The sequence below is a fragment of the Oryctolagus cuniculus genome, chromosome 10 (genome assembly GCF_964237555.1).
Source record: "Oryctolagus cuniculus chromosome 10, mOryCun1.1, whole genome shotgun sequence".
Lineage (NCBI taxonomy): Eukaryota > Metazoa > Chordata > Mammalia > Lagomorpha > Leporidae > Oryctolagus > Oryctolagus cuniculus.
The window spans coordinates 97,395,419-97,419,940 of NC_091441.1; the positions used below are offsets into that span (position 1 = coordinate 97,395,419).

Below are 24,522 nucleotides of genomic sequence, written 5' to 3' on the forward strand. Positions count from 1 at the left end.
CAGGTCTTTCCATGCCGTAACAGAGGTGACCCCAAGAGTGTGACCCAAGACATGGCTACTCCCTCTTCTCGCCCCATCACTGGAGATATCCCAGCCTCAGAGCTCCTTCAAGCAGAAGGAAACTGACTCAGAAGCCTCAAGAGCAGGAATGGCTGCTCCCATTCTATAGGAGAGGAGACTGAGGCTCTTAAGTGGAGACCTGGTCATGAGCATATCCGCTACTGACCAGGTGGAGCCAGCTTGGCAGCTGGATCCTCCGGCCCTGCCTGGGCCTCCCTGTTCCCTTTTCTGGCTCCACAGCCCCTCTTGGCTGGCTCTCAGAGGAGGCAGCTGGGCCTGGGGCTGAGCAGGCAATGCCTTGGGGAGGGCATTGGGGCTGGGGAGCAGGTGTGGTGGTGGGGGCAGCAGGTGCAGAATAATGGGGCCACCAGGGGAGGCCCAGGGAGCAGGTGCTGCCTATGGAGGGGGTGAAGTTGTCATTGTTATCCGGCTCTGGTGGGCCCAGAGCAGGAGGGGGATTCCTGTGGGCCCCTGGGCCACCCTGGCTCATGCTCAGAGGTCATCAGGATGCCTGGGCTCAGGCACTCAGCCAGGCCCCTCCCCTGGGTCCCAGCAACCCGGCCAGGTTGCCATGACAACCAGTACTTTCATCCCTGTCCCTTTGTCTGGTCACGGTCCAGCTTTTGTGACCAGCTATAATTGGGGGGTGGAGAGAAGAGGGCTTTAGGACATACTCAGTTGGGAAGGAGCTGTGAACCTGAAGTGGGGGTTGAGGGGGGAGGTGCTGGAAGGCAGGTCAAAGAAAACGAGATGCAAAAAGGCTGAGCTTTGCTGGCTGCTGGCCACCTCCTTGGAGGGGGGTCTGTGTGCCTGGAAGTGACCCAGGCCCCAGGCTCTCCTGTCCCATCTCAGGGCCTCATTTTCCCGTCTGTGAATAGAGCTGGGGGCCACCCCTCTGTGCCGGGAGTGCCCTGCATCTCTGGGATGCAGAAGAGCATAGCCCAAGAGGGAATTTAACTCTCGTGCTTAGCAGGAGAAACTGAGGTACACTCAAAGCTGGGGCCTGGTGAGATCACACCCACAGTGAGCAAGTGGCAGGACCAGCTGGCCTGAGGGCCCAAAGCCAAACAGAAAACTAAGTCCCACAGTCATCACCGCCTCCCCTGCATCCCTCCAGAGAGGAGCCTGGGGGACTTTGGGACAAGTCCCTCCTGGAGCCCCAGTGTGTGGAGAACAACAGTATGCAGCAACTGTCACCCCTCCTCCCGCCCTCCCTCTACCGGGACCCCACTCACACTGCACCTCCTTGGCTCTCCTGGCCCTGGCTTTGGCCCCCAATGGTCATCTGCCTCACTGCTCTGGGACTTCACCCCTGCATCTTCCACCCTCTGTGGTTCTCAGCTCTGGGGCAAGAATTGGAAGTCCTGGGTCAGAGGAGGTGGGGAGAAGGCCCATTGCTGTCTCACACCTCAAGAGCTCCCTCAGGCCGGCGCCGCGGCTCAATAGGCTAATCCTCCACCTTGCGGCGCCGGGACACCGGGTTCTAGTCCCGGTCAGGGCGCCAGATTCTGTCCTGGTTGCCCCTCTTCCAGGCCAGCTCTCTGCTGTGGCCAGGGAGTGCAGTGGAGGATGGCCCAAGTGCTTGGGCTCTGCACCCCATGGGAGACCAGGAGAAGCACCTGGCTCCTGCCATCGGATCAGCGCGGTGCGCCGGCCGCAGTGCGCTGGCTGCGGCGGCCATTGGAGGGTGAACCAACGGCAAAGGAAGACCTGTCTCTCTCTCACTGTCCACTCTGACTGTCAAAAAAATAAAAAATAAATTAAAAAAAAAAGAATTATAAAAAAAAAAGAGCTCCCTCAAGAGAAGTTTAGGCTTGCAACCAGGAAACCCTGAGCAGAAGCAGGGAGAGCTGGGACTTCTGCAGCTGTGGATGAGGGCTTCCAGGAAGGCACAGGAGGGGAGCAGGATGGCTCCAGAGTTGCACAGCATGGCCACCATTTGTCCTCCCTTCCTGCAGGCTCCCTGCCCCCACAGAATCCTGGGAGGATGGTGTCTGGGTACCTCAGACACCATCTGCTTCCACGGGGCCTGCCTTGCTCCACAGCATCTGAGGCTCCCAGGTGCCCCCAGACAACCTCCCAGGTGCCAGGGGGTCTGCTGCTGGGCCTCAGAGACCCCCTGGGCAGATGCCCCTGTCCAAGTGGGTCTGGGTCTGCCCTTCTCAGCCCCCAGCCTGAATGAGACCTGAGAATCAAGGTGCAAGGGTAGGCAGGGCCGGGGCTCGAGCGAATGCTTAGCAGGGCACACCGCCGCCCCATGCAGGTCTGCCATCTGGACAAAGTCACTTCCTCTTTCCCATGAACATCACCCTCTGTGATTAGCTATCTGATTTCCTACCGGGTGCTCAGGCCTGGGCTGAAGCTGCACCACCAGGCTGCCCAGGACACAAGAAGGACGGTGTCCAGCTCTGCAGGGATTGTAAGGACAGCTGCTGAGAAATTAGCATGGGCCAGGAGGCTTATCCACATCATGTCACTTAATCTGCACATCAGTTCTAGAAGACAGCGGCTACTGCTCTTTCCCCTTGTATAGCTGGGGATACCAAAGCTCGGAGAGGTTAAGTAGTCTTGGCAAAGACCCCTCTGGGGCCTTGGGGAGGGTAGGAGGTAAGGCTGCGGTCACTCTTAGGTAGAAGATACTGCAAGCCAGACTTGGGCTCAAAAAGCAAACTTTAAGCCTAGGGGCAGGAACTCCCACCTCGAGAGCCCTGGCCAAAGAGCTGCCTGAGTGCCCGTTACTACTGCACCACAATGCAAACACCATGAATGAGCCCCTCAGGTGCCAGTCTTGGCCCCACTCTAGCCCTAAAGGGTGTAGAGACGGCAGCAGCTCTCAGGTAGGGGTTGAAGAATGGGGGGTGGCACCCCCCGCCCAGAACTGTCCTCCTTACCCCACCTTCAGGAGTGACTTCCCCTCTGTAAGTCTGTCCTGTGAATTTCAGGGCACCTGGGTCAGGGTACAGGTGGGAACACCAGACTTGAGGTGGGTACCCCATATTTTGCATCCCTGGTAGTTCACAGGCCTTCCCCAGGTCTGAGCTGTTGGGACATTTCAGAGCCCAAGCCCACTCTCACAGCCACACCCTGTCCCATGGCATCCACTCAATCAGTTCTCCCCTGAAATGCCCCCCCAAACCCACCCAGCCTGCCTGGACGCACAGCCACGGCCCTTGTTGCCCTGCTGGGCCCCTCCTCAGTCCTTCATGCTGCTCTCTGGCCTGAGGGAGGCCCTGCTAGTTCCTGCACACACCCTGTCCTCATCAACTGCTTCACTGTCACTGTGCTTGCTCATCCTTCCTCCTTGAGCACTTCCGGCACCCACAGCCATAGCAAAACCGTGCGGCCAGAATCGTGCATGTCTTTGCCTCCTTGGAGAGACCAAAGGCACTGTGGGGCAGGGCCCAGCCTGTCCATCAGCCTTGCATCCTCAGCCCTGCTGCCTGACGCCTGCTAAAGAAGTGAATGATTGAGCGAGCCAGACGAGGGCAGGGAAGGCGGTCCTCCAGGCCAGTGCTCGGTGGAAAGTGGGTCCTCGAGATGTCTGGGATGGGAGACTGACTGGGCCAGGCTTGTGTGGCCCCCACTCCTGCCCTGAAAGACAAAGAGGGGACATCCCTATAAACAGCAGGCATCTGCCAGAAGGGACAGGAATTGGGGACCCAAGCCAAATAGAGCAGGTGATTGAGGTGAATTCCGTGAGGTCTCACACTGTCCCTGCCACTCACGTTCTCTTTCTGCAAAGTCACTTCACCATCTTTCCTGGGGACCTCAAAGGGGCTGGAGGGTTTGGGGTGCATCCAAAGCAGCACCAAAGACCCCTCTCCGTGGCCCTGTGCACCCCCACTCCCATCACCCCTTGCACAGAGAGAAGCAAGTGTGAAGGGCCCTGGGTCTGGGAGACCTTCAGCCTCCAGCCTCTGCGCTCTGTGGGTGGTCCCAGCCTGCTCTGTCTCACCCCTCCCAGCTCTGCCAGCAGCCTCCTGAATGCCCTGGCAGGCGTCCAGGGCTCGGAGGAAGCTGCTGGCCCTGCCACGCCATTACCGCCACCACCACTGCTGCTGCGAAAATGCAATTACAGCAAACAGCAGCCGCTGCCTCACTTGAGCCTCGCCATCCACACCTGGAACTAATTAACTTAATTAGGGCTTAATGAGCTACACTGGTCGGAAGGCCTATTTTTACTTAATTATCCCCTAATGTGCTTGGCACAGAGGCACGCAGGACCCAGAGGATGGTTCAGCGATGGCGGCCACCTCCCCTTCCTGCAGGAGGGATGCTCAGCAGCCATGCTTGTCTGCACCACCAAAGGCTGAGAGTCTGGGAGCCGGGGTGAGGCAGGGGCCAGGGCGACATCTGCGCCAATGGCAGCTCTCCCCCGCCCCAGCATTCTGGCTGCCCTGCCTGAACAGGGGCTGAAGCTACACGGGGCTCTGCTCAGAGCATGATGGCAGGATCTGGCTGGCCTTTGCCTTCACAGACGTCAGGCAGGGCCAGACGGGAGCTCCCACAACTGCACCCAGCAGGGAGGCGAATGCACACCAAGGCAAGGGGTTTGCCTGAGGTGGCGATGGACAGAGGCTCCCAGAGGCTCTGAGGGAGCACTCTGAGCCGTGGCAGCGTCCCTTAGGATGGGTCTGGCCCCTCCTGCAGCAGTTCAGGTCAGAGGAAGCAGAGGATCACCTGGACAGTCGGCACCCAGGGTTTCTACTACTGCACCCTCCACCCCACCCTGGGCCTTGGCTCAGAAAAGCAAAGTAGGGGGACGAACATTTGGAACAGCACTTAGGCCACCACTCGGAACACCCGCATCCTGTATCAGAGTGTCTACGACCAAGTCTTGGCTCTGCTTTCAACTCCAGCTTCCTGCCAGTGCACACCCTAGGAGGCAGCAGATGATGGCCCCAGTGCTGGGTCCCCGTCACCGACAAGGGAGACCCAAATTGAGTTCTAGGTTCCTGGCTCAGCCCAGATGTCATAGGTGTGGACGCTGGGAGTGAGCCAGCAGATGGATCATCTCTATCTGCCTCTACCTCTGCCTTCCAAATACATATAAATGAATAGGTGGGGTTTTTTTTAATTTGTTTGATTTTTTTATTTATCTGAATCCAATATGAGCTGCAGGTGTTCCAAGTGGCTGCCTAACCCACTGTGGCATAATGCCTGCCCCTACAATGACATTTAAACCAAGATTTAAGGGATCCAACGGTCAGGAGAAGGGGCTTTCCAGGCAGAAGGAGCAGCCAGTACAACAGCGCTAAGGCCTCTGAGCCTCCCAAGGACAGCCCATGTGGCTTTGGCAAAGAGAAAGGGAAGGAGGTAGATGGGACGAGAGGCAGGCAGCGGCCAAGGGCTCCATTCTCAGTGTGATGGGGAGTCATGGAGAGTTTTGAGCTGTGGTGACAGCTGTGTGGACACTGGACTGAGGCCAGGGCTGGGTGCTCACTGGGAGGAGGTGGTGAGTTGGCGAGTGGGGATGTTAGTTGGAGGCAGGACCACAGTGGGCTGTGGGGTGTGAGACAGGGGTCAAGGGCCATACTTGAGTGCCTGAGCAAATGGTAGCTGTTTTCAGAAGAGAGGGTTGCTGGGAAGAGCAGGCTGGTGCCAGGACTCCGGAGGCTCTGGGTTGTCTACATGAGGACTGCGACGCCTGGCACTGGCTGGAGATGCTCAGGCAGCAGCTGTCAGATTTAAGTCTGCAGTTCAGAGCGGTGCGGTTCATCTTTGGCGCACGCACGTGCTGCTCCTGCACACGTGCCTGGAATCGAGTCCCTGCTTCCGATCCAGCTTCCTGCTTATCTGCCTGGGAGGCAGTAGATGATGGCCCAAGCACTTGGGTTCCTGCCAGTCACACGGGAGACTCAAATGGAGTTCCTTCTCCTGGCTTCAGCCTGGCCCAGCCCCAGCTGTTGTGAGTGTTTGAGGAGTAAACCAGAGGATGAAAGATCTGTTTCTCTTCCTCTATCACTATCAAATACATAAAAATCTTAAAAAAAAAAAAAAAGTCATTGCAGCCTTGCCTGGCCCCACAAGCTAATGTGTTCCCCGAAGCCCTAGGACACCTGCCAGGTTCTTGTCTTCCCCAGAGTACAGGCTCCATCAGGGCAGGGACAACTTCAGTGTGGTCCTTACTGAATCCCCAGCTTAGAAAACTGCGTGCCTCACACACAGTAGGGGCTTTTTATTGAAATTGGTATTAAAAGAATACCTTGACCTTCCCACAAGTGGCCACAGTTCCCAGCCCCTTCCTTGAGGTCCCCAGAGCCCACCCAAACCCCTGAGCACAGCATCCCCAGGACCTGCACTCTGGCCTCCCCGCCTCTGCCCACACAGACCCTTCCCATTCCCTGTGAACAGAAACCCTTGCAGCTGGCAGGGCTGGGCCAGGCCGAAGCTTTGCAGGTGCTGCTTCTCCGGTGCAGTAGAGAAGACATGAGGACCTCTACCTGTCGGAACTCGTGAGCCTAGGCCTTGGTGCTTACCAGGCACTTACCTCTTTCCTCTGGAGGAAACTCCTGGGGCCTGGGTCTGTCTGGACTCTGAGGCCTTTGGAGGTGATGACCCTAATCTCTGCACCAGCAGCCAAGCCCGAAGCAGCAGTTCAGCTCCGTGGTCAGCAATTAGCAAAGGTATGCAGAATGAGGGAAGTCTGGAAGTCAGTGGGCCCCGAATTGTGGATCATATCTCCAGGCTGAGGGTGCGGCAGCGCCTGAGGATGGACTGAGGACAGACAGCTAGCTCAAGTGAGGACAGAATGCCTCACTCCCAGGTGTCACCAACCTGACACAGGCAGCTAGTATCCCCGACCTGTGAAGACAGCTTTGCCAGCTGGTCCTTGGCCTTAGCATGCCTGCCCCACTTGAACCCTGCCTTGCGACTCAGAGCCCCTAGGAAGATGTGGCCGTCTGGGTGAGGCTCCTGCAGCCTCCTGTACTGGAGAATCCCTGCTTTCAACTTTCAATGGGAGCCTGGGCTCTGTGGGACACTGCAGCCTCCCAGTACCCCCAGCCGGCTGGACCCTGCTCTCACCTGAGCTGCTCCCACAGCCCCACAGTCAGGATGGGACAGACATGCAGGCACGCAGTGTGAGGCAGCCCCTGATTTGCAAGGACCAGGGCTGGGGTTTGGGGCTGGCCTCTGCCCTACTAGGTCATGCTTGCTGTCTCGGTTTTCCCAGTGAAGAGGCAGAGATGTTGGTGTCATTAGTGACTCCCCCCGAGTGGCTGTGGAGGCTTAGAAGCAGGGACATGTGGGGTTCTTAACACCAGGCCAGCCTCTGGGAAGCCTGAACTTCCAGTGCTGCAGGCGGAGCAGGAGAGAACACAGGGCACCCTCTCCTGCCTCATCTGTGCAGCACACAAAGGGCAGCCATAGCTCCAAAGACATCATTCAAAGGGAGGGCAGGTGGTTGTCCCTCCCGTCCCAGGGGCTCTGGACTGGCCCCAGCACATCAGAGACTCAGGAGACCAAGACCTGCGGAGACAGCCACGCCAGGGCCCTCAGCTAGGCAGGACGGAGGGGCCTGGGGCTGGGTGGCCCCAAGCCTCGGCTTCCCCACCGGCCCACAACGGCACTGACTCCCATCCTCCGGCCTTCCTTGGTAAGCCATGAGGTTCACTGAGAAGCCTATGGGAGGTCTTAGGAGGTCAGGGCCCTGCCTCCTAGCCCAGGGACCCAGTCACCTCCACCTCAAAGCCCTTCCCCCTTCTGGAGAAAGGAGCCCAGGAGCAGGAGGCCTCCCAGGGGGTTGAGGGTGCTGTGGCTAGCTAGCCCTGGGGAGGCTCTCCCACTCACCTGGCCCTGTTTGCCCACAAGTCCTGCAGCCTGTGGACTTAAGGGGTACAGAGGGTGATGTGTGCGAGCAGCAAAGCCCTGAAGAGAAAAGAGCCTGCTGACGGGGGCGGTTCAGGCAGAGGACATAGGTGCTTAGGCCCCCAGTCTCAGCCACCCCAGCCAAGCCACGGCCACCACCTCTCCTTGGGGTTGGGCTGGGGCCAGCAGTGCCTGTATGGGATGCACATAGACCTGGCCAAGGAAACCCCCCAACCCCACCCTCAGCCCTGGAACTGCCAGTCGGCCCCACTGACGTCCATCCCAGGCCACAGTCTGCCAGAGTCACCGCACACACGCAGCCGCCCGCCCGCCTCCCTCCTGAGCCGAGGCAGCTGCCACGGCCTCCACGCTGGAACAAAAATTGAATGAGCATTTTCACAATGTCGTCTCCTGCTGACAGCTCCTAATTGCATGTTGAAGCCATGTGATGGAGCCCAAGTTACACTAATTATGTCATTACCCTAATTAAGTAAATACTGTACGTGCTAATTGGCTGAAATCTCTTTGAGGGGGATGGGCATAGGGCGAGAAGGCAGTATCCCTTCAGCTTTCCTATGAGTGCAGGCAGGGCCCACCCCCTACCCCGACATCTCCTGGTGCACTCAGACCAGCATGCCAGTGCTGTGAGGGACATGGCCCAGTGCTGACCAAATAGTCAGAGAACTAAGTCAATGGCTTGCCCCGCCTCTCACAGGCTGCTGGTCTTGGACAAACCTCTTCTCCCCAGTGTGGGGTCTCATGCCATACCCAGGCTCAGCCGGCCCCTGGCCTACAGGCTTCAAACTTACCAAGCACAAGGGACATCAGAGGAACCTAGTGTCCAGCCACTGGCATTCATCTACGAGATGCCAGTTACATGCCCAGCCTGGGGCAGCAGGAAAAAGGCTGATGACTGATAGAAATCCTAGTTCCTGGAGATGGCACCAGTGTGAACCAGCAAAAGAACCAACAGGATCCGCGTTCCCAGGAAGGCCTGTGAGAGAGGATGCTCTGAGGCAATCTGGAGGGCTTCCTGGAGGAGGAGCGCTTCACTGAAAAGGGAAAGAGGAAATGAGTGCATCAGGTCATCTTCAAAGTGTGGACTTCTAAAGGCCAAGATTCTTGGTATTTTTTTTTTTTAAGATTTATTTATTTGAAAGACATTGTTACAGAGAGAGGTAATGACAGAGACAGACAGGTCTTTTTTTTTTTTTTTTTTTTTTTTAATCTTTGACAGGCAGAGTGGACAGTGAGAGAGAGAGACAGAGAGAAAGGTCTTCCTTTTGCCGTTGGTTCACCCTCCAATGGCCACCGCGGCTGGCGCGTTGCGGCCGGCGCATCACGCTGACCCGAAGCTGGGTGCTTCTCCTGGTCTCCCATGGGGTGCAGGGCCCAAGCACTTGGGCCATCCTCCACTGCCCTCCCGGGCCACAGCAGAGAGCTGGCCTGGAAGAGGGGCAACCAGGACAGAATGCGTCGCCCCGACCGGGACTAGAACCCGGTGTGCCGGCGCCGCTAGGTGGAGGATTAGCCTATTGAGCCACGGCACCGGCCAGACAGGTCTTCCATCCACTGGTTCACTCCTCAGATGGCTGCAACAGCCAGAGCTGAGCCGATCCAAAGCCAGGAGCCAGGAGTTTCCTCCAGGCCTCCCACACAGGTGCAGGGGCCCAAGGAGCCATCTTCTACTGCTGTCCTAGGCCATAGAAGAGAGCTGGATCGGAAGTAGAGCAGCCGGGACTTGAACCAGTGTCCACATGGGATGCTGGTACTGCAGGTGGTGGCTTTTACCTGGTCCGCCACAGCGCTGGCCCCAAAAGCCATACTTCTTCTTTTTTTTTGTTTAAGATTATTTATTTGAAAGTCAGAGTTACACGGAGAGAGCTGAGGCAGAGAGAGAGGTCTTTCATCCACTGGTTCACCCCCCAGTTGGTCGCAACGGCCGGAGCTGCGCTGATCTGAAGCCAGAAGCCAGCATCTTCCTCCAGGTCTCTCATGTGCAGGGCCCAAGAACTTGGGCCATCTTCTACTGCTTTCCCAGGCCACAGCAGAGAGCTGGATTGGAAGTGAAGCAGCTGGGACTCGAACCAGCGCCCATATGGGATGCCAGCACTGCAGGCAGCAGTTTTACCCGCTATGCCTCAGCACCAGCCCCAAGGCCAAACTTCTTAACCATGACCTTGGGGGGGGGGCCGTTGGGAGGGATAAGAGAGCAGCTCGTGAAGGAAGGCCTCCAGGTGAGACTCCAACCCGTCTGGGTTACTGTGGATGCAGAAGGCAACTAGTCCTGTAGTGGGGACCAGCGGGTAACCTCCAAGAGGGCCAGCCCCCATCCCTGCCCTGTCCTTTCTGGGGTTGCAGGGAGGGACCCACAGGCCCTGGGGCTGTATCTTCTCAGACCACTCGGTGCCAGTCTCCCAGGAGTGCCCAAGTGCTGCAGCATGGCCACCCTGCTCTCCCAGCTCCGCCCCGCCTGCCTGCCGCCACCTCCGCAGACATATGCTGCCGCTCCACACCAGGCAAACACCACATGCTCGCATGGCTGGGCCATGGTCCCCCTCCCAGCCACTCACTTCCTTCCACGGCCACAGGCCCAGCACAGCACCCCCACCCCAGCCCGGAGCAGCCCAATTCCCTGCGGAGCCTGGGCCAGTCCCCCTGTCTCAGGCCCCCCGGGAGATGACGTCTACGCTTACTGCCTGTCCCAGGTTTTCATTCATTCCACACCGCATGGTCCGGGCTCCCCTGGGCTGCCTCCAGAGACAGATAGGAAACTACCCTTTCAAATGTCTGCAACTTACTCAAATGGCTCATGAAAAAAAAAAGTATATACACACATGCATACACACACACAAACACACATGGAGCAGGTGGGAGGGCAGAGGCAGGGAGGGGGAGAGAGAAAACACAAAGAGAGCTACCGAGGGAACAGGCATTTAGCCAATGGTTAAGGCACCTGTGTCTGAACATGAGCGCCTGGGGTTCAACTCCCAGAGCTGGTTTCTGACCCCAGCTTCGCACCAGTGCAGACCTCAGGAGGCAGAAGTGATGGCTCAAGCACTGTGTCTTTCACCTATGTGAGAAGCCTGGATTGAGCGCCTGGCTCCCAGTCCTGGCCTTGCAGGCATTGGGCAGTGAGCCAGCAGATAGCAGACCTCTCTCTCTCTCATTCTGCTTCTCAAAAAATGTTACATTTAAAAAGATTTAATTGTTTCAAAGGCAGAGTGACAAAAGGAGAAGGGGGGGAGGGGAGAGAGATACCTTCCATCCACTGACTCATTCCCCAAATGTCTGCAATGGCTGGGGCTGGGCCAGACCAAAGCCAAGGAGCCCAGAACTCTGTCCCACGTGGGTCAGGGAAGTACTCAGGCCCTCATCTGCTGCCTCCCAGGTGCATTAACAGGGAGCTAGGTTAGAAACAGAGCAGCTGGGACTTGATCTGGTACCCCGTTATGGGATGCTGGAATTGCAAGTTGGTGGCCTAACCTGCTGTGCCACATCAAATAAAAAAAAATTTTATTTGACAGGCAGAGTTAGACAGTGAGAGAGAGAGACAGAGAGAAAGGTCTTCCCTCCTTTGGTTCACCCCCAAATAGCCGCCATGGCCAGCACACTGTGCCGATCCGAAGCCAGGAGCCAGGTGCTTCCTCCTGGTCTCCCATGCGGGTGTAGGGGCCCAAGCACCTGGCCCATCCTCCACTGCCCTCCCGGGCCACAGCAGAGAGCTGGACTGGAAGAGGAGCAACCGGGACTAGAACCCGGCGCCCATATGGGATCCTGGCACCACAGGCGAGGATTAACCAAGTGAGCCACGGCGCTGGCCCCCCATCAAATAAATTTTTAAAAGTACTTTAAAAACAAGAGATAAAGCAGCAGAATTCTCGCAGTAGCTGGGTATACACAGGAACTGAACACAGACTCTAGAGGGTACATGGGTGTCTTCTGTAGTATTCTCACTCTAGCAACTTTTCTGTGAATCTGAAATTATTTCTAAATAAAAACGAAATAGCAAAAGGAAGGGAGGGCAGGCGGGCAGAGAGGGAAGGAAGAAAGGGAGTTCTTGCTGTTCTCAGGGTTCCAGGCTACTGGAGTAGACAGCAGATGCTGTGGCTATCCTGGGTAGGACCAGGAGGGCTTCCCTGAGGAGGTGACAGAAGCCTGGAGAGGCAGTGTCTAAGGAATATTCAGCTCTTACCTTTCCAAGCAGGGTGGGCAAGGGGGGCTGTCTCCCAGCTGCAGGCAAGTGCCTGCACCCCCTCCCCTCCAGCTCCGGCTGCTCTGGAACCTCCGTGAGGAGCCGCAGATGGGACAAGGGTGGACCTGCCTTTGGTCAGCGGAAGTGGAAGTGCGGCCGGAGCTTCGGAGCCCAGGGCACTGTCAAGGCCGCCTGCCTCCCCTCCCCCAGCCGCCTTCCCCAGGCAGTGCCCCTGCCTGTCACAGCAGCGCCTGGCAGCAGGAGGGCAGCAGCAGGGAAGCGGCTCATTATTCCACCCTTCATTAGGGCTACATCAGGCGCTGGGGAACCACGGGGTGGGAGTGGGAGGCTCGCCTGCTAGGGGCTGCAGCTTCTTTCCTGTCTGGCCCCCCAATCCTCCCCTGCCTGTGGCCCCACATGGTCTTTCTTAAGAGGGCTTCAGAACCCCAACCAAAGGACAGGCCCTGCCCCATCAACCATCCCTTCCCCCAGAAGACGCTGACACCAGCGGCCCGGTGTGTGGTCAGTCAGTGTGAACTGGGTGTTCCCAGCTCTCAAGGAAGCAAGGGGACCCCTCTTGCCCCCACAGCCCAGCTCCTTCCCACCCCCCACCCCCAACCAGCCTGTCCTCTATTCGGGAGACTGTCAGGGGACACCACGGGCTCAGGCATCCAGGGGTCAGCAGGGGCCAGTTCCTGCATTCGGCCACCTTTGTTCTTCCCAGCCTTTGTCACCAGCCCCACACCTCATCCCTCGCCAGGCTGCTCCTCTTTCCCTGCCATTCCCCTTCATGTGTGGCCTTTTGCCCGCCAAAGTCCTCCTGGCTTCCCCGGAGACCACTGCCTGGCATGGGACAGGGGTGGGGCCCAGGTCCAGCCCAGCCCAGCGCAGCCCGCCCTGCCTCCCTCCTCTCACACTGCCCCCTTCCACCCACACCCCTCATTTGCCCCTCACAGCCTCCCAGCTCCCCGCCCCTCTCCTGGGCTGGCCCCTCACCTCATCCACCCCCTCCCCACTTCCTCTTCCCTCCTTTCTCGGCCTGTCAGTCCCCAGGGTCAGGCTCCATCTCTCCGCCTCCCCTCCCCTCTTCTCTCTCATCCTCTCGCTTCTCTCTTCCCCCTCCAGCCTCCACTCCTTCGCCCGCTCACTCACCCTCTCCCTCTCCTGCTGCCCCCCTCTCTCTCCCCCACCTCTTTGTTTCAGCTGAGAACCGGCTCTTCGGGACAGTTCCCACACTGCAGTGCCTCTGGTGAGGAGACAGCGCCACCGAGGTGAGCCCAGGGGATCGGGGACACAGGCACAGGGCACAGGAGCCCTGGGGGTGGGCAGGTGGGGGAGCAGGCAGCCCGGGCAGCGGGAGCAGCAGTCAGCGCGCCAGCCTCAGGTGCCCCAGTGGTCAGCAGAGCGGAGGGCGGAGGGGCAGCGCGTAGCTGCGAGGGGCTGGGCTGGCGAGTACTGGCAGGCTCTGTCCCTGACCTAGTGCCTGGATTCTGTGGGTGGCCCCGGGTTGAGGCAGACGCTCAGAGGGACCAGACAGGGTAGGCGGGGGCTGGGCTGCCTGGAACAGCCCGCCCCGGAAGGTCTGAGAGTATGGTCCTGGACACTGGGGCTCTGGAGCCCGCCTCTGTGTGGGCTCCTGCTCCGGGGCTGCTGGGTGGCAACAGTGGCACTGGCCAAAGGGCTGTGACCTCCACTAGTGCCTGTCCCTGGTGGGGGTTTGGCTGCCGGTCAGAACTTGCAGGGGATGTGGGCAGAGAGGGAGGGATCTTCCCCTGCCACAGCTTCGCAGGCTCCCTCCAAGCCATGACTCTACTTCTCTCTCCTAGGGGTCTTTGACTAGCTCCACCACGACAGCATTACCCAGAGTTGCAAACAGTAGGAACCCAGACATTTCAGCAGTCAGCTCCCTGAATTGGGCTAGACAGGGAGGAATGGGGGCTCTGTGGGTGGGAGTGGGGGAGCAGGTGGAGCCACAGCCCTGGCTCTTGCATGAGACTACCAACATGCTTACGATGAGCCAGATCACAAGGAGATGCTTATTAGACCCTCAGGCTGGGCAGGTTGGGGGAGTGGACTGAAGGGTCAGGGGCCCCACCCCTTCTCAGCTGGACCTTGGAATGCAGCAGCAGGGGAGAGCCCAATGGGACTGAGATGGATGGAGAGGTGTGCTACCCACACCTCCCCCAGGAGGTGAGCAGGGTGGCTCTGCAGGCTGCCCAGGGAGAGGCAGGAAAGGCCGGGAGTGTGGGGAGGCCAGAGACCTTCCCAATGGGGTGTGTTCCATGGGGTGGCCCCTTGCTGTTTGGTACAGGCAGGGCCAGGTCCTATAGTTCCCTGGACCCCCACAGAGCCGCACTGGACCAGATGGTGGTGAGCAGTGATCCTGTGAGTCAGAGTAGTGGCCCCTCCACCACTGGGCAGATGGGGCAGTGGTTTCCAGGGGCCACCTGACCACTGCCCTCGGCCAGAACCTACTTGTTCGAGCAGGGCTGCAGCCATCCTCCCAGCCCCATGTGGAGCAGCATGTGCAGAGAGGTCGGATCAGGGCTGTGGGCATGAGCTGGTGCAGGGGTGAGTGGCAACCTCCAGCCTACCCCATCCCGTGATGGGCGGGGGGGACCGAGCCCCAGGACTGCCTTCAGTACGTACCTGGGGAGACTGACCCCACACCCTTGTTCCCCTCCATGGTCCTATCTCACAGGCATCCTGCCTAGGTCCCTGTCCCCCTGTACAACCATTAGCACACATCAAGAGTCTGCTCTCTCAAGTAGGGACCCGTGGTCTGCAGTCAGGACAATCCTCCCCACCCCAGTCTGGGTCTCTTCATGTCTCTCATATCAGACCCAGACCCAGAGGGATGCAGACGGCACTGCCTGATTTTCTGAGACACTTGGGTCAGCTTCCTCCAGCTTCAGCTGGCCATGCCCTGCCCCCTTCCGTCAGCCATCAGCTCCATGACCTCCCAGGGCACTGGGCACCCCATTTGCCATTAAAGACTCAAACATCACTCCCTATTAGTGCCAGACCAGTGCAGTAGGCTGCTCACTCAGCCCCAGTCAGTAAACACCAAGGCACTACTGGCTCTAACCCTGGCCTTTCCCTGGAGGAAGGGGGCCTCCTGAGCCAGAGTTCTCTGGGATCCTCCTTGGAAGAGGCCAACACCACTCCCTTCTCTCCCTCCTAAGCCTTCACTCTCACAGAGCTGCCCCATATACACCCACCTGCCACTGACAATTCCCCAAAGAGGTGAGCAGGGCAAGCATGTTGTCTCCATCAGACAGGAGAAAACTGAGGTCAGGGCAAGGGCCACTGAACTGCCCTCCTGGTGAGATGCAAATGAGCACGTGGTCCCTATGCCCCATGGGTATCCAGTAGCTGCCCACACCATCTGCCCCTAGATCCTCAAGGCCCCAGTGGCATTCCCAGGGACAGACGGGCTCAGTTACTTCTGAGGTGTTGGAACCAGGGCTTCCAGCCTTGGATCTAAAGGGTTGCCCAGACTGGCCATGGGCTGTGAGGTTGAAGCTGCAAAGGGTGGGCTGAGGAGGGGGAAGGGCTTCTTGGGGCCGTGTGAGGCACTTTTTCCTATCTGTGTCTCTCCCTCTGTCTCCTTGCATTAGCGCCATCTCCCAACCCCTGCAGTAAGCAAGGTGACCCTCCATATTACTACAGCTGTCCCAAAACAGCCTCGTGGCATGACTCCCTGCCCAAATCATCACGAGGCTCAGCACCACTGTCAACAGGAAGTCAGCTTCCTCAGCCAGGCACACGAGGTCCTTTGTCAGCCAGCCTCTGCCAGCCTTTTTGGCACCCCTGGCCAACTTGCCCCAACATATCCCCAACATTCTCACTACTCCAAGCTGCAACAGAGGCCCACTCTGTAATTGGTCATGAGTTGCCCTGGACACATACACAAGCCTACACAGATACTCGTGCACACACACAGATGTGCACACTGGGGCCCACACTCAGCTGCACATGGCTTTCCAACAAACCACACCACAAAGCTGAAGGAGCTTGCAACGGCTGCAGCAGCCAGGGGGGTCGGGCATCCTCCATGGTGACAGCGTCCAGCTGGGCCAGGCAATGCTTCAGGGGATGGCTACAAGGTGGGTAAGGGCAGCAGGAAGCTGAGCAGAAGAGGCAGAAGCCAAAGAGCCCAGGGAGGGGAGTGCTGAAATGATCCATAATTGACACATGTGGAGCAAATGATGAGTCCTATTGAATACTCACCATGCAGGGTTGATCTCACTTTGCCAAATATATCCTCTTACCTCCAGGGTACTGAGAGAGCATCTAATGGGGAAGGCCCACAAACTACTCACCCTTATGTGGCCCAACCCAGGCCATGGCATCCCAGCCCCCACAGCTCCCACAGGAAAGGGGTCAAGGTGGAGCAGGGGGAGTCCCCTGCTAGACCCGCCCACAGCCACAGCTCTTGGCAGGCATACAGCCAGCGATATGCAAAGCAGAGCATGCCCTGCACCAAGCACCTACAGCATGCTCCTAGATGCAGTCTCCCTCTTGGCATGCCAACACCAACATTGACGTGCCACACATGTGCGTGCAGACACTAAGGACGTGGCAGCAAGCTCTCAGCTCCAGCTCTCCTGTCCTTCTCGCCCCTGGAACTTGTACCCAGAGCTAACAGTCACATATCCAAGGATAAGGCCAGAGCCATGGACAGAGCACAGCCAAGGGAACACCAAGGCACAGGCACTGCCCTGTGAGGACAACAGAATCCCCCAAGACTTGTGGCTGCTCAGCAGGACTCCACGCCAAGACAGGAGGAAGTCTTGCATGCATCACGGTGGGGTGCACACCCCTTCCCTAACCCTCCCTGCCTGAACCCAGCTCTCCTTGCTCCCGCCTTCCCAATCCCAGCTTGCCCCATGTGAGCAGGTCCCCAGTCATGAACTGTCTGCCTGCTGGGCTTTCTGAGCCCAAGAGGGGAAGGGAGGCTCTCCCCAGAGGTGCTCACCACCCATAGGGAGGAAGAGAGGGTGGGGATGGAGGAAGAGCCCACAGGAGCAGCCCCAGGCCTCGCTGTTCTCTATGGCTTTTTATTCCTATGTGATTCTACTGCTCACTCATATAGGGATTGGAGCCGTGGCGCACGGCGGGGATGGCCAGCGGAGGGCTCTGATACTGAGCAAGAGGGCCCCAAAGAGAATAGAGCCAGTGGTTCCCTCTCCCCTGCAACCAGGCTGCTTATCAAGCCAGGGCAGCCATTCCTCCCCACTTGCCTCCTCTCTCGCCAGCTTCTTCCCAACGGGGAAGGAGACAGGGCTGCTGGATCCCATCACTGCTCTGACCTACCATCCCAGCAATGGAGACCCCTGAAAGGGCTGGCATAAGCCCTCGACTGTGTTGCAGAGGAGTGGCTGAAGGAACATTCAGCCTAGGAAAACAAGGTGCAGCATCCTTGCAGGGCTGGGGGGCAGGATGCACGTCAGCTCACCTGAAGCCAAGGGCTGTCCAAAGACAGAAGAGATGCCTCTGGCGGCAGGCACACACCCACAGCACACACTCACTCCTACAAGCAGCTGGAGACCACAGCAAGGATGCCACAGGGAGTCCTGGAGTCCAGCCACTCCAGGACCCCTGTCCTCCCTGGGGTCTCTGCTCACCCACACTGAGGCTGTCAGAAGCCTGGCTCAATCAACCTTCACAGGCTCCAGCTATGTGAGAGGAGCCCGGGTGTGTGCCCAGCAAGGGGCATGGGACACTTCCCCAGGGTCTCCCCAGCGAGTGTTTCCTCCGAGAGAAGATGGGTCATGAAACACCAGTGTAGTCCTTTTTATTTTCAGTCTTTCTTGTTTCACTCCACAGAAAAACAAACAAACAGGGGGACTGCCCAGGGGGGGAAGAGGGGCAGAGAACCAGACCAGACAATTGTCCTGGTCTTTAGGGATCAGCCGCGGCAGGAAGTAGGGGTGGAGGGATGGAGGGGAACCCCCATCTGCCAAGCTGAATGGGGGGTAATAGACATGGAGCACAGCCCCTGGGTGGGTGGTACAAGCACCAACCAAGCAGCCAGGACCAAGATGACGGGCCCTAAATCATGAAGAGGCCTTGGGGACCAACTCTGGGCTGCCCTAGGACCCTGCCCTGTTGGCCTCCTCCCGGCTCCCAAAATGTGACCTACACCATCAGTGAGGCCACAGGAACAGGAGGTGGGCATCCATGACATTGGTACCTGTCAGCCCTGTGTGCAGCAGATGCGCCCCACCCTGCAGGCGGCAGAAGAAACCATGGGAGTCATTGTGGGCTAGGAAGGTGGCCACATCCAGGCCCTCAACAGTAGCCTGTCTGGCAAGGTCAGGTGTGACCCAGGCCCCAGCAGCCTCAGTGGGTCCATCCTGCCCATCAGTGCCACCACTCAAAAATAGCACATCAACAGACCCCAGAGGCCATCTTCCCAGTTCTACTCCAACTCGCAGGGCCAGCTCCTGGTTCCGACCCCCCTTGCCAGAGCCCTGCAGCTGCACCGTGGGTTCACCACCAGCCAGCAGGCAGACTGGGCCCCTAGCCCCAACCAGGGCCTCCAGAGCCTCCTCCAGCTGCAGGTCTGGGAGCTGGAGCTCAGCTGCCAGCTCATGGAGTTTTGCATCCTCCTCTACCAAAGACCCTGCCGTGGATGGGGTGAGGCGGGCGCCAGCTACTTGAGCCAGCAGCACATAGAACTGGGCTATACTTTTCACATCGCCCTGTATGGCCGTGCTCAGCACCATGGCCCGGTAGCCCAGTGCCTCGGCCTGCCGCTGGGCCTCAGCCAGTGCAAGCACATTGGAGCCGATGATCACGTTGAGGACGTGACCACAGGTGTGTGGCCCATGGGGGTCAGAGTCAGCTCGAGCAAACACGGTCTTCACAGAACGTGGCAGGGCAGCCCGGAGGCCATAGTGGTTGAGGATGTGCAGGCAATCTTGCACACTGTGGGTGCTGGCCACAGTGGGGCCACTGGCAATCACCTCCACAGGGTCGCCCACCACATCTGACAGGATCAGGCTTACCACCTAGGGAAGGGCCACCAGGCAAGGCTCAGGCCACCTCCTCCTTGCCCCAGAACCCTCTGGGTAACCAGACACCCTCACACCACCCAGTGTATTCCTCACCCGTTTCTAACCCCTCCAGGTGAACACGACCTCCCTATCTCCTTCCCATGATTTCACCCAGCTGGCCCTGTGGACGCTCACACCGGGCCCCTACCAATTTGTAGGCTATTCCAGGCTTTCATCTCCTGGGCACCTGCACAAGGCCACCTGGGGAAGAAGCAACTCACGCACCTGTGCAGGGTAGGCGGCCTGAGCCAGCCCCCCACCCTTGAGGTGGGACAGGGCCTTCCGGATGGTGTTCAGCTCCTGGATGGTGGCTCCACGGGCTGCCAGCAGTTTGGTGAGCATCTGCTTCTCCTCCAGGGTGACAGGTGGGATGGGGGCTGGCAGCAGGGCTGAGCCCCCGCCTGCAGAGTCAATGAAGGCCTCAGGCAAAAGGGATATCCTGACCCAGTGCATCAGACAAGCAGTGACAGACAAACCCACATGAAGCAGTAGGGCTGGAAAGGTGGGGTTAGAGTGCCCCCATGTGGACATGCAGTGAGTATGTGCGCAGTCACTGCACCCTGGCCACCACCGGAAAAAATTAACTGTTCCTTGAGACCATGAACATGGAGCAGAGTAGGGGGAGACAGCAGAGGACCGAGGAGCGGGCTCTGTGGAGGTCGGAGACCTAGGTATTATTTCCGGGTGACAACGGTGCAGACAGAAGCAACAGCAGGGACATTTTGCAGGAGCTCTGTTGATAGGTGAGGCCCCGCTTTAGATGCCCCCACCCCCAGAACCTCTCACTGTCACCCGAGGACAGTTCAGGGGGAGGACCCCACAGCTCAGGAGCGACCAGACAACTGGCCCAAGGCCATCTATGTATGAGTCATAAACCAGGCTCCCTGCCGCCTCCCTTGCCCCCAACTTTACCCTGGGACCCTGGGCACTGAGACCCACCTCTCAAAGACCTGATATTTGGAGCACCGCCCTGCCAGCTGCCCTGAGCCTATCTGGCATCCACACCTGAGATGAGCACGAGCAGCAGATCATCAGCTGTGAGCCCCTCAGCCAGCTGCCGGATGGCCAGGGCAGCCCGCAGAGCGTCTCGGTCCGGTAGGTTGTGCTCTGCGCCTTCGAATACCTGGATTCGGCTGTGTGGCTTCAGCAACATCTCCCTGAGAGCAAGAGACAGAGACGGGTTGGTGGGCATCTCTCCTCCCACCTGACTTCTCAGCTACAAGGTGAAGGGGGCACGAACGAGGACGCCCACTGACACCCGTCCCTGAGCCAGACTCAGTATAAAAGGGAAGCTGGTGAGGGAGGGTCCACCCCAGGTCTGAGCAGGTTTCCCTCCAGAAGGACTCTGGGGAGCAGCTCCCCGTGGTTTCTTACTGTCTGCCGGCGTGCTCCATGGCAGCACGGATCCCCTTGGGAACGCTGATCACACCCTGCACGATATGCTGGCCCAGGAGCTCTTCGGCGGCAGCTGCCATGCCCAGCACAGCCTTGCCGAAGCCCACCAGGTAGAGGTTCTGGTGCAGCTGAAAGCTCCGGTCCCGCACCTTCAGCTGCCTGCCGTCAGGGTCCAAGGACAGCGCCCGATGCAGCATGGGGCCCGGCAGCACAGCACCCACAGCACTCTCAAAAAGCTGCCGTGCCTGCCCTGCTAAGGCCATGCTGCTGGCTAGCCGGGCCACGGGGCCACCCCAGAGGAGTGGGCGCAAGGGGGCTCGGACCCAGCAGGGCAGGACCTGCAGGGCTGCAGCCATGCCCCACTGCCCTCAGCACCACCTGACGCCCATGGCTGCCTAGGGGGGAGAAAGCACCAGTGAGGAAGAGGTTATTGCAAGGCCAGAGACAGGAGGCTTCCCAAGCCACTGCTCTGGGCTCAGAACCAGTGGACCCCAGAGCTCCTGCTGCCAGAACGAGCCATCCGATAGCCTAAGGAGCCTTCAGGAAGCCCACAGCTACCTGACCTCAGTCCCTGCCCCTCAGTCAAATCCTCTTCTGCAGAGCACACAGCAGTCCTCTGGCCACTCTGCCCCAAGTTCAAAGTTCCTCTTGGCTGAGCCCTCCTCCTCTCAGGCTGGGAGTTAATCATTCACGGCAGGACAGTGCCTCCCAGTGGACCCTCGTCCCACCCCTTTTCTACCTCCCGTACTTCTGTGCCCTCACCAGAGGCCTGTGCCCTTTCTGGCCTCCTGCCTTGCCTCTCCTCTCCTGCCAGGAGGCTGCTGGTTGTCCCACCAGCTGACTCTGAGCCCACTGACCTTCAGCCTGCCCTATTTCACTGGCTCATGGATTGGGCTGGGGAGCCTGGGAATCTGGATATGTCGGCTGGGCCTGGGCACATACTCAGGGCACACAACCTGAGGAATGCCAAAACTCAGGGTCAGTGCAGCAAGAGGTTCAGGTTCAACTCTGCAGGGGCAGTATGATGCAACCTTAGAGAAGTCCCCAGGCACCGTGTGAGGCCTTGTGTCACTGAGCCCCATGTGCAGGACAGGAACAGATGCCCTTCTACCCACATAGCTGGCCAGACCCAAGCCTGCCAAGAACACCCCTCCTGGCCGTGAGATAACAGAACAAGCCCTGGTCACACCATACACAGTTGCGAGTGCCCAGTGGCTGGAACAAAGGCCAAGCATCCTCGGCTGAGCCCAACAGTCACTTTCCCAATGGGCAGAGTAAAATCTAGAGAAGCCTTGGGGTGAAGGTTAGGAAGCTGGTCAGGGTTTAAGGACAATAAAGCGCCAAAGCATCTGTGAGAACGCATCTACTTGAGTAACGCTGCAAGCTGGGTAGGAGGCTGGAAATTGGGGTTCCAGGCTAGCACTTTCTGGGTGCCTGGGACGCCTCCATTTCTCTCACAGCATTCATTTCAAATGAGAAATGAGGCAAAACTAAGACTCGTGCTCTGCCCTGGACACCCTGAGGGTCTCTGACGATGTCCCCTGCAACACAGAATTTCACACTCCTTTACCCCACTGTCAAATAACATGGCAACCTCTAGCCTGCGTTACTGTCAGCCTCCTATGAAAGAGGGCCAGCCCTGCCTCACTCCAGCTGAGAAAGGGAACGAGGGCATCACCACCACCGGGATTCTGAAAACGGCCCGGCTTCCACTGGGGGGTGGGAGGACCCCTGCCCATGAGGTTTGGGACTAAAAGTCAGTGCCTGCAACAGCTGACTTACGCAGCCCGAATGAACTCTGGACCTGTTTTCCAGAGGACAAAGGCCCAGAAGAGCCCAACTTCGCCAGTGGATAGCCTACGGTACGGGGAAGCTCAAGGGGTCCAGTTAAATTCAGATTTCACACTGCATCTCCTGTATATCCGCCAATTCTCCTCAGGAAAGTCTCTCCTAGCGTCCGAGACACTGCAGCGCAAAACACACAAACACCTAGAACAGCCCACACTCCTCTCCGCCACTATGTGGGGCTGGCGCCACTTCCGGCTTCACCCTCCACCCCCAAAACACACACCCAGCAGAGACCGGAAGTGACGCATTCCCCGGGTAGGGGCGGGGCTCTCGCCAGAGAAATGCCGCCGTGTAATACAGAATGACTCAAGGAATAAAGGCCCGCCGCCTCCTAGTCCTATGGCGCCCTGGCCAGTGACTGCTTCTGCAGCGGCAACTTACCGCTTTATAGCTCCTGGCCGCGGCCTTCGGAGCAGGAACCGGAAGTGCTTGCGGGGGGCGGAGCGAAACCCGGAAGTGTGGCGTCGGGCAGTCTGCCTTGGGGCGGGTTTAAAGCGGGTGCAAGATGGAAGCTGCGGTGGGACTGGGCGCCAGGGAAACCGCAGTGGGAATTAAGGCTTCGGCCGGGAATTATGACATTGGCTCCCCACTGACCACGAAGAGACTTGCAAAGAGTCACCTTCAGGCCTGAGTAATGGTAGTGCCAACTCCCTTCTCACTTGTGTTTAGTGACCCGTCATCTTATTTATCCTGGACGAAGCAGTCGGCAAATGCGTCCCTAAACTTCCGTTAGGTGCCAGGCGCTCGGCAGAGCATATGGACCCACAGCCCACCCCGGACCATCACATGCAGCCGTAGCTCAGCAGGAGCGTTCTGTTCGATGATCTTCGACCACAAGCCGCATGTAAACACACATGACCCCTGGACCTTTGTCGCTTTCCTTGTCACCCTGTGTCCACCCTGAGCCAGGCTTGATGCCTTCCCACAGACAGGACACGGGTTCTGGCCAGATTATCAAAGCACAAGAGTACAGTTTTCACGGGGAAATGGGGAAGGAGTTGCAGCACACCTCACAGGACAGACTTCCTAAAACTTACCAAAACCCGCTTCCCCATACCTGTTCCCTTTGTCAGTCGCCGCATATCTCAGTAGGTCAGCAAAATACGCTGTGTGCTGGTCACGAACAACACCCCACCTGGCTTCCAGCTCTCTCCCAGGGTTTTTCTTCCCCTTTATAATACACAACCTTTTATTCCCACTCCATCATCAAAATGAAGGTACCTCCTCTGCTTCCTTAACTGTTTAATGTGGAGGAGATTGTAAATACCACCAATTCATAGTTGTTCCTTGTGTATAGCAAGCTGTCTTCATCCATCCATGCATTATTCATCCCATTATTCAACATTTGAAAAAAGGACATTTCATGAGGTTTTTTTTAATTCCTTTTTTTTTTTTATTTGACAAATAGAGTTAGTGAGAGAGAAAGAGAATGGTCTTCCTTCCGTTGGTTCACCCCCCAAATGGCTGCTACGGCCGGCATGCTGCACCGATCCAAAGCCAGGAGCCAGGTGCTTCCTCCTGGTCTCCCATGCGGGTTCAAGAGCCCAAGCACTTGGGCCATCCTCCACTGCCTTCCCGGGCCACAGCAGAGAGCTGGACTGGAAGAGGAGCAGCCAGGACTAGAACCCGTGCCCATATGGGATGCTGGCGCCGCAGGCAGAGGATTAGCCAAGTGAGCCACAGCGCCGGCCGAGTTTTTTGTTTTTGTTTTTTAATTTCTTTTTACTTTATCTGAAAGGCAGAGAGAAAGAAAACTGTATTGCTAGTTCACTCTCCAAATGTCCACAACAGCTATAGCTGGACCAAGCCAAAACCAGGAGCCTGAAACAATCTGAGTGGGTCTCCCATGAGGTCGGCAGAAACCCAAGCACTTGAGTTATCATCTGCTGCCTCCCAGTGTGCACATTAGCCGGAAGAAGCTGGATCAGAAGAAGAGTGGGGACTTGACCCAGGCACTCTAGTAAGGGATATGACATTTAACCACTGTACCGCCGGGACCTCTACATAAATGTAGAACCAAATGCTGGCGCTGCTGGGCTAGGCAGGAAGTGGTACTTTTACTTGGGAAGCACTGCTTCTCTGACTGCATCCTCACACTGTTGCTGGGAGTGAAAATGTGTGCACCTCTCTGATTAGTTAGCAATGGAAACT

The 24,522-nt window shown here is 58.1% G+C and overlaps 1 protein-coding gene, 1 long non-coding RNA gene and 1 other non-coding gene across 8 annotated transcripts; 1 reads left to right on the top strand and 2 right to left on the bottom strand.

Moving 5' to 3' along the window:
* Nucleotides 1-9,701: 9,701 nt before the first annotated feature.
* On the bottom strand, nt 9,702-12,174 carry LOC138844092 (uncharacterized). The gene is made up of 2 exons (XR_011379510.1): nt 12,065-12,174; nt 9,702-9,924 (listed from the first exon to the last, which is right to left on the bottom strand). It is a non-coding gene; the product is annotated as an uncharacterized lncRNA (long non-coding RNA).
* Nucleotides 12,175-17,118: 4,944 nt separating this feature from the next.
* On the top strand, nt 17,119-17,178 carry MIR135A-1 (microRNA mir-135a-1). The gene has a single exon (NR_162526.1). It is a non-coding gene; the product is annotated as a microRNA mir-135a-1 (primary transcript).
* Nucleotides 17,179-17,847: 669 nt separating this feature from the next.
* Nucleotides 17,848-22,871, bottom strand: GLYCTK (glycerate kinase). 6 transcript variants are annotated; one of them, XM_017343862.3, is made up of 6 exons: nt 22,753-22,795; nt 21,381-21,479; nt 20,503-20,918; nt 20,134-20,285; nt 19,354-19,529; nt 17,848-19,083 (listed from the first exon to the last, which is right to left on the bottom strand). In XM_017343862.3, exons 3-6 carry the CDS (start codon nt 20,877-20,879, stop codon nt 18,217-18,219), a joined length of 1,572 nt encoding a protein of 523 aa, XP_017199351.2. In that variant the 5' UTR covers nt 20,880-20,918; nt 21,381-21,479; nt 22,753-22,795; the 3' UTR covers nt 17,848-18,216. The 6 variants fall into 6 exon arrangements, with proteins under 6 accessions (XP_017199351.2, XP_017199350.2, XP_069906853.1 ...); XM_017343861.3 differs by lacking the exon at nt 21,381-21,479 and having other exon boundaries at nt 22,753-22,871; XM_070050752.1 differs by lacking the exons at nt 21,381-21,479; nt 22,753-22,795 and adding an exon at nt 21,286-21,363.
* Between the last annotated feature and the right edge of the window lie 1,651 nt (nt 22,872-24,522).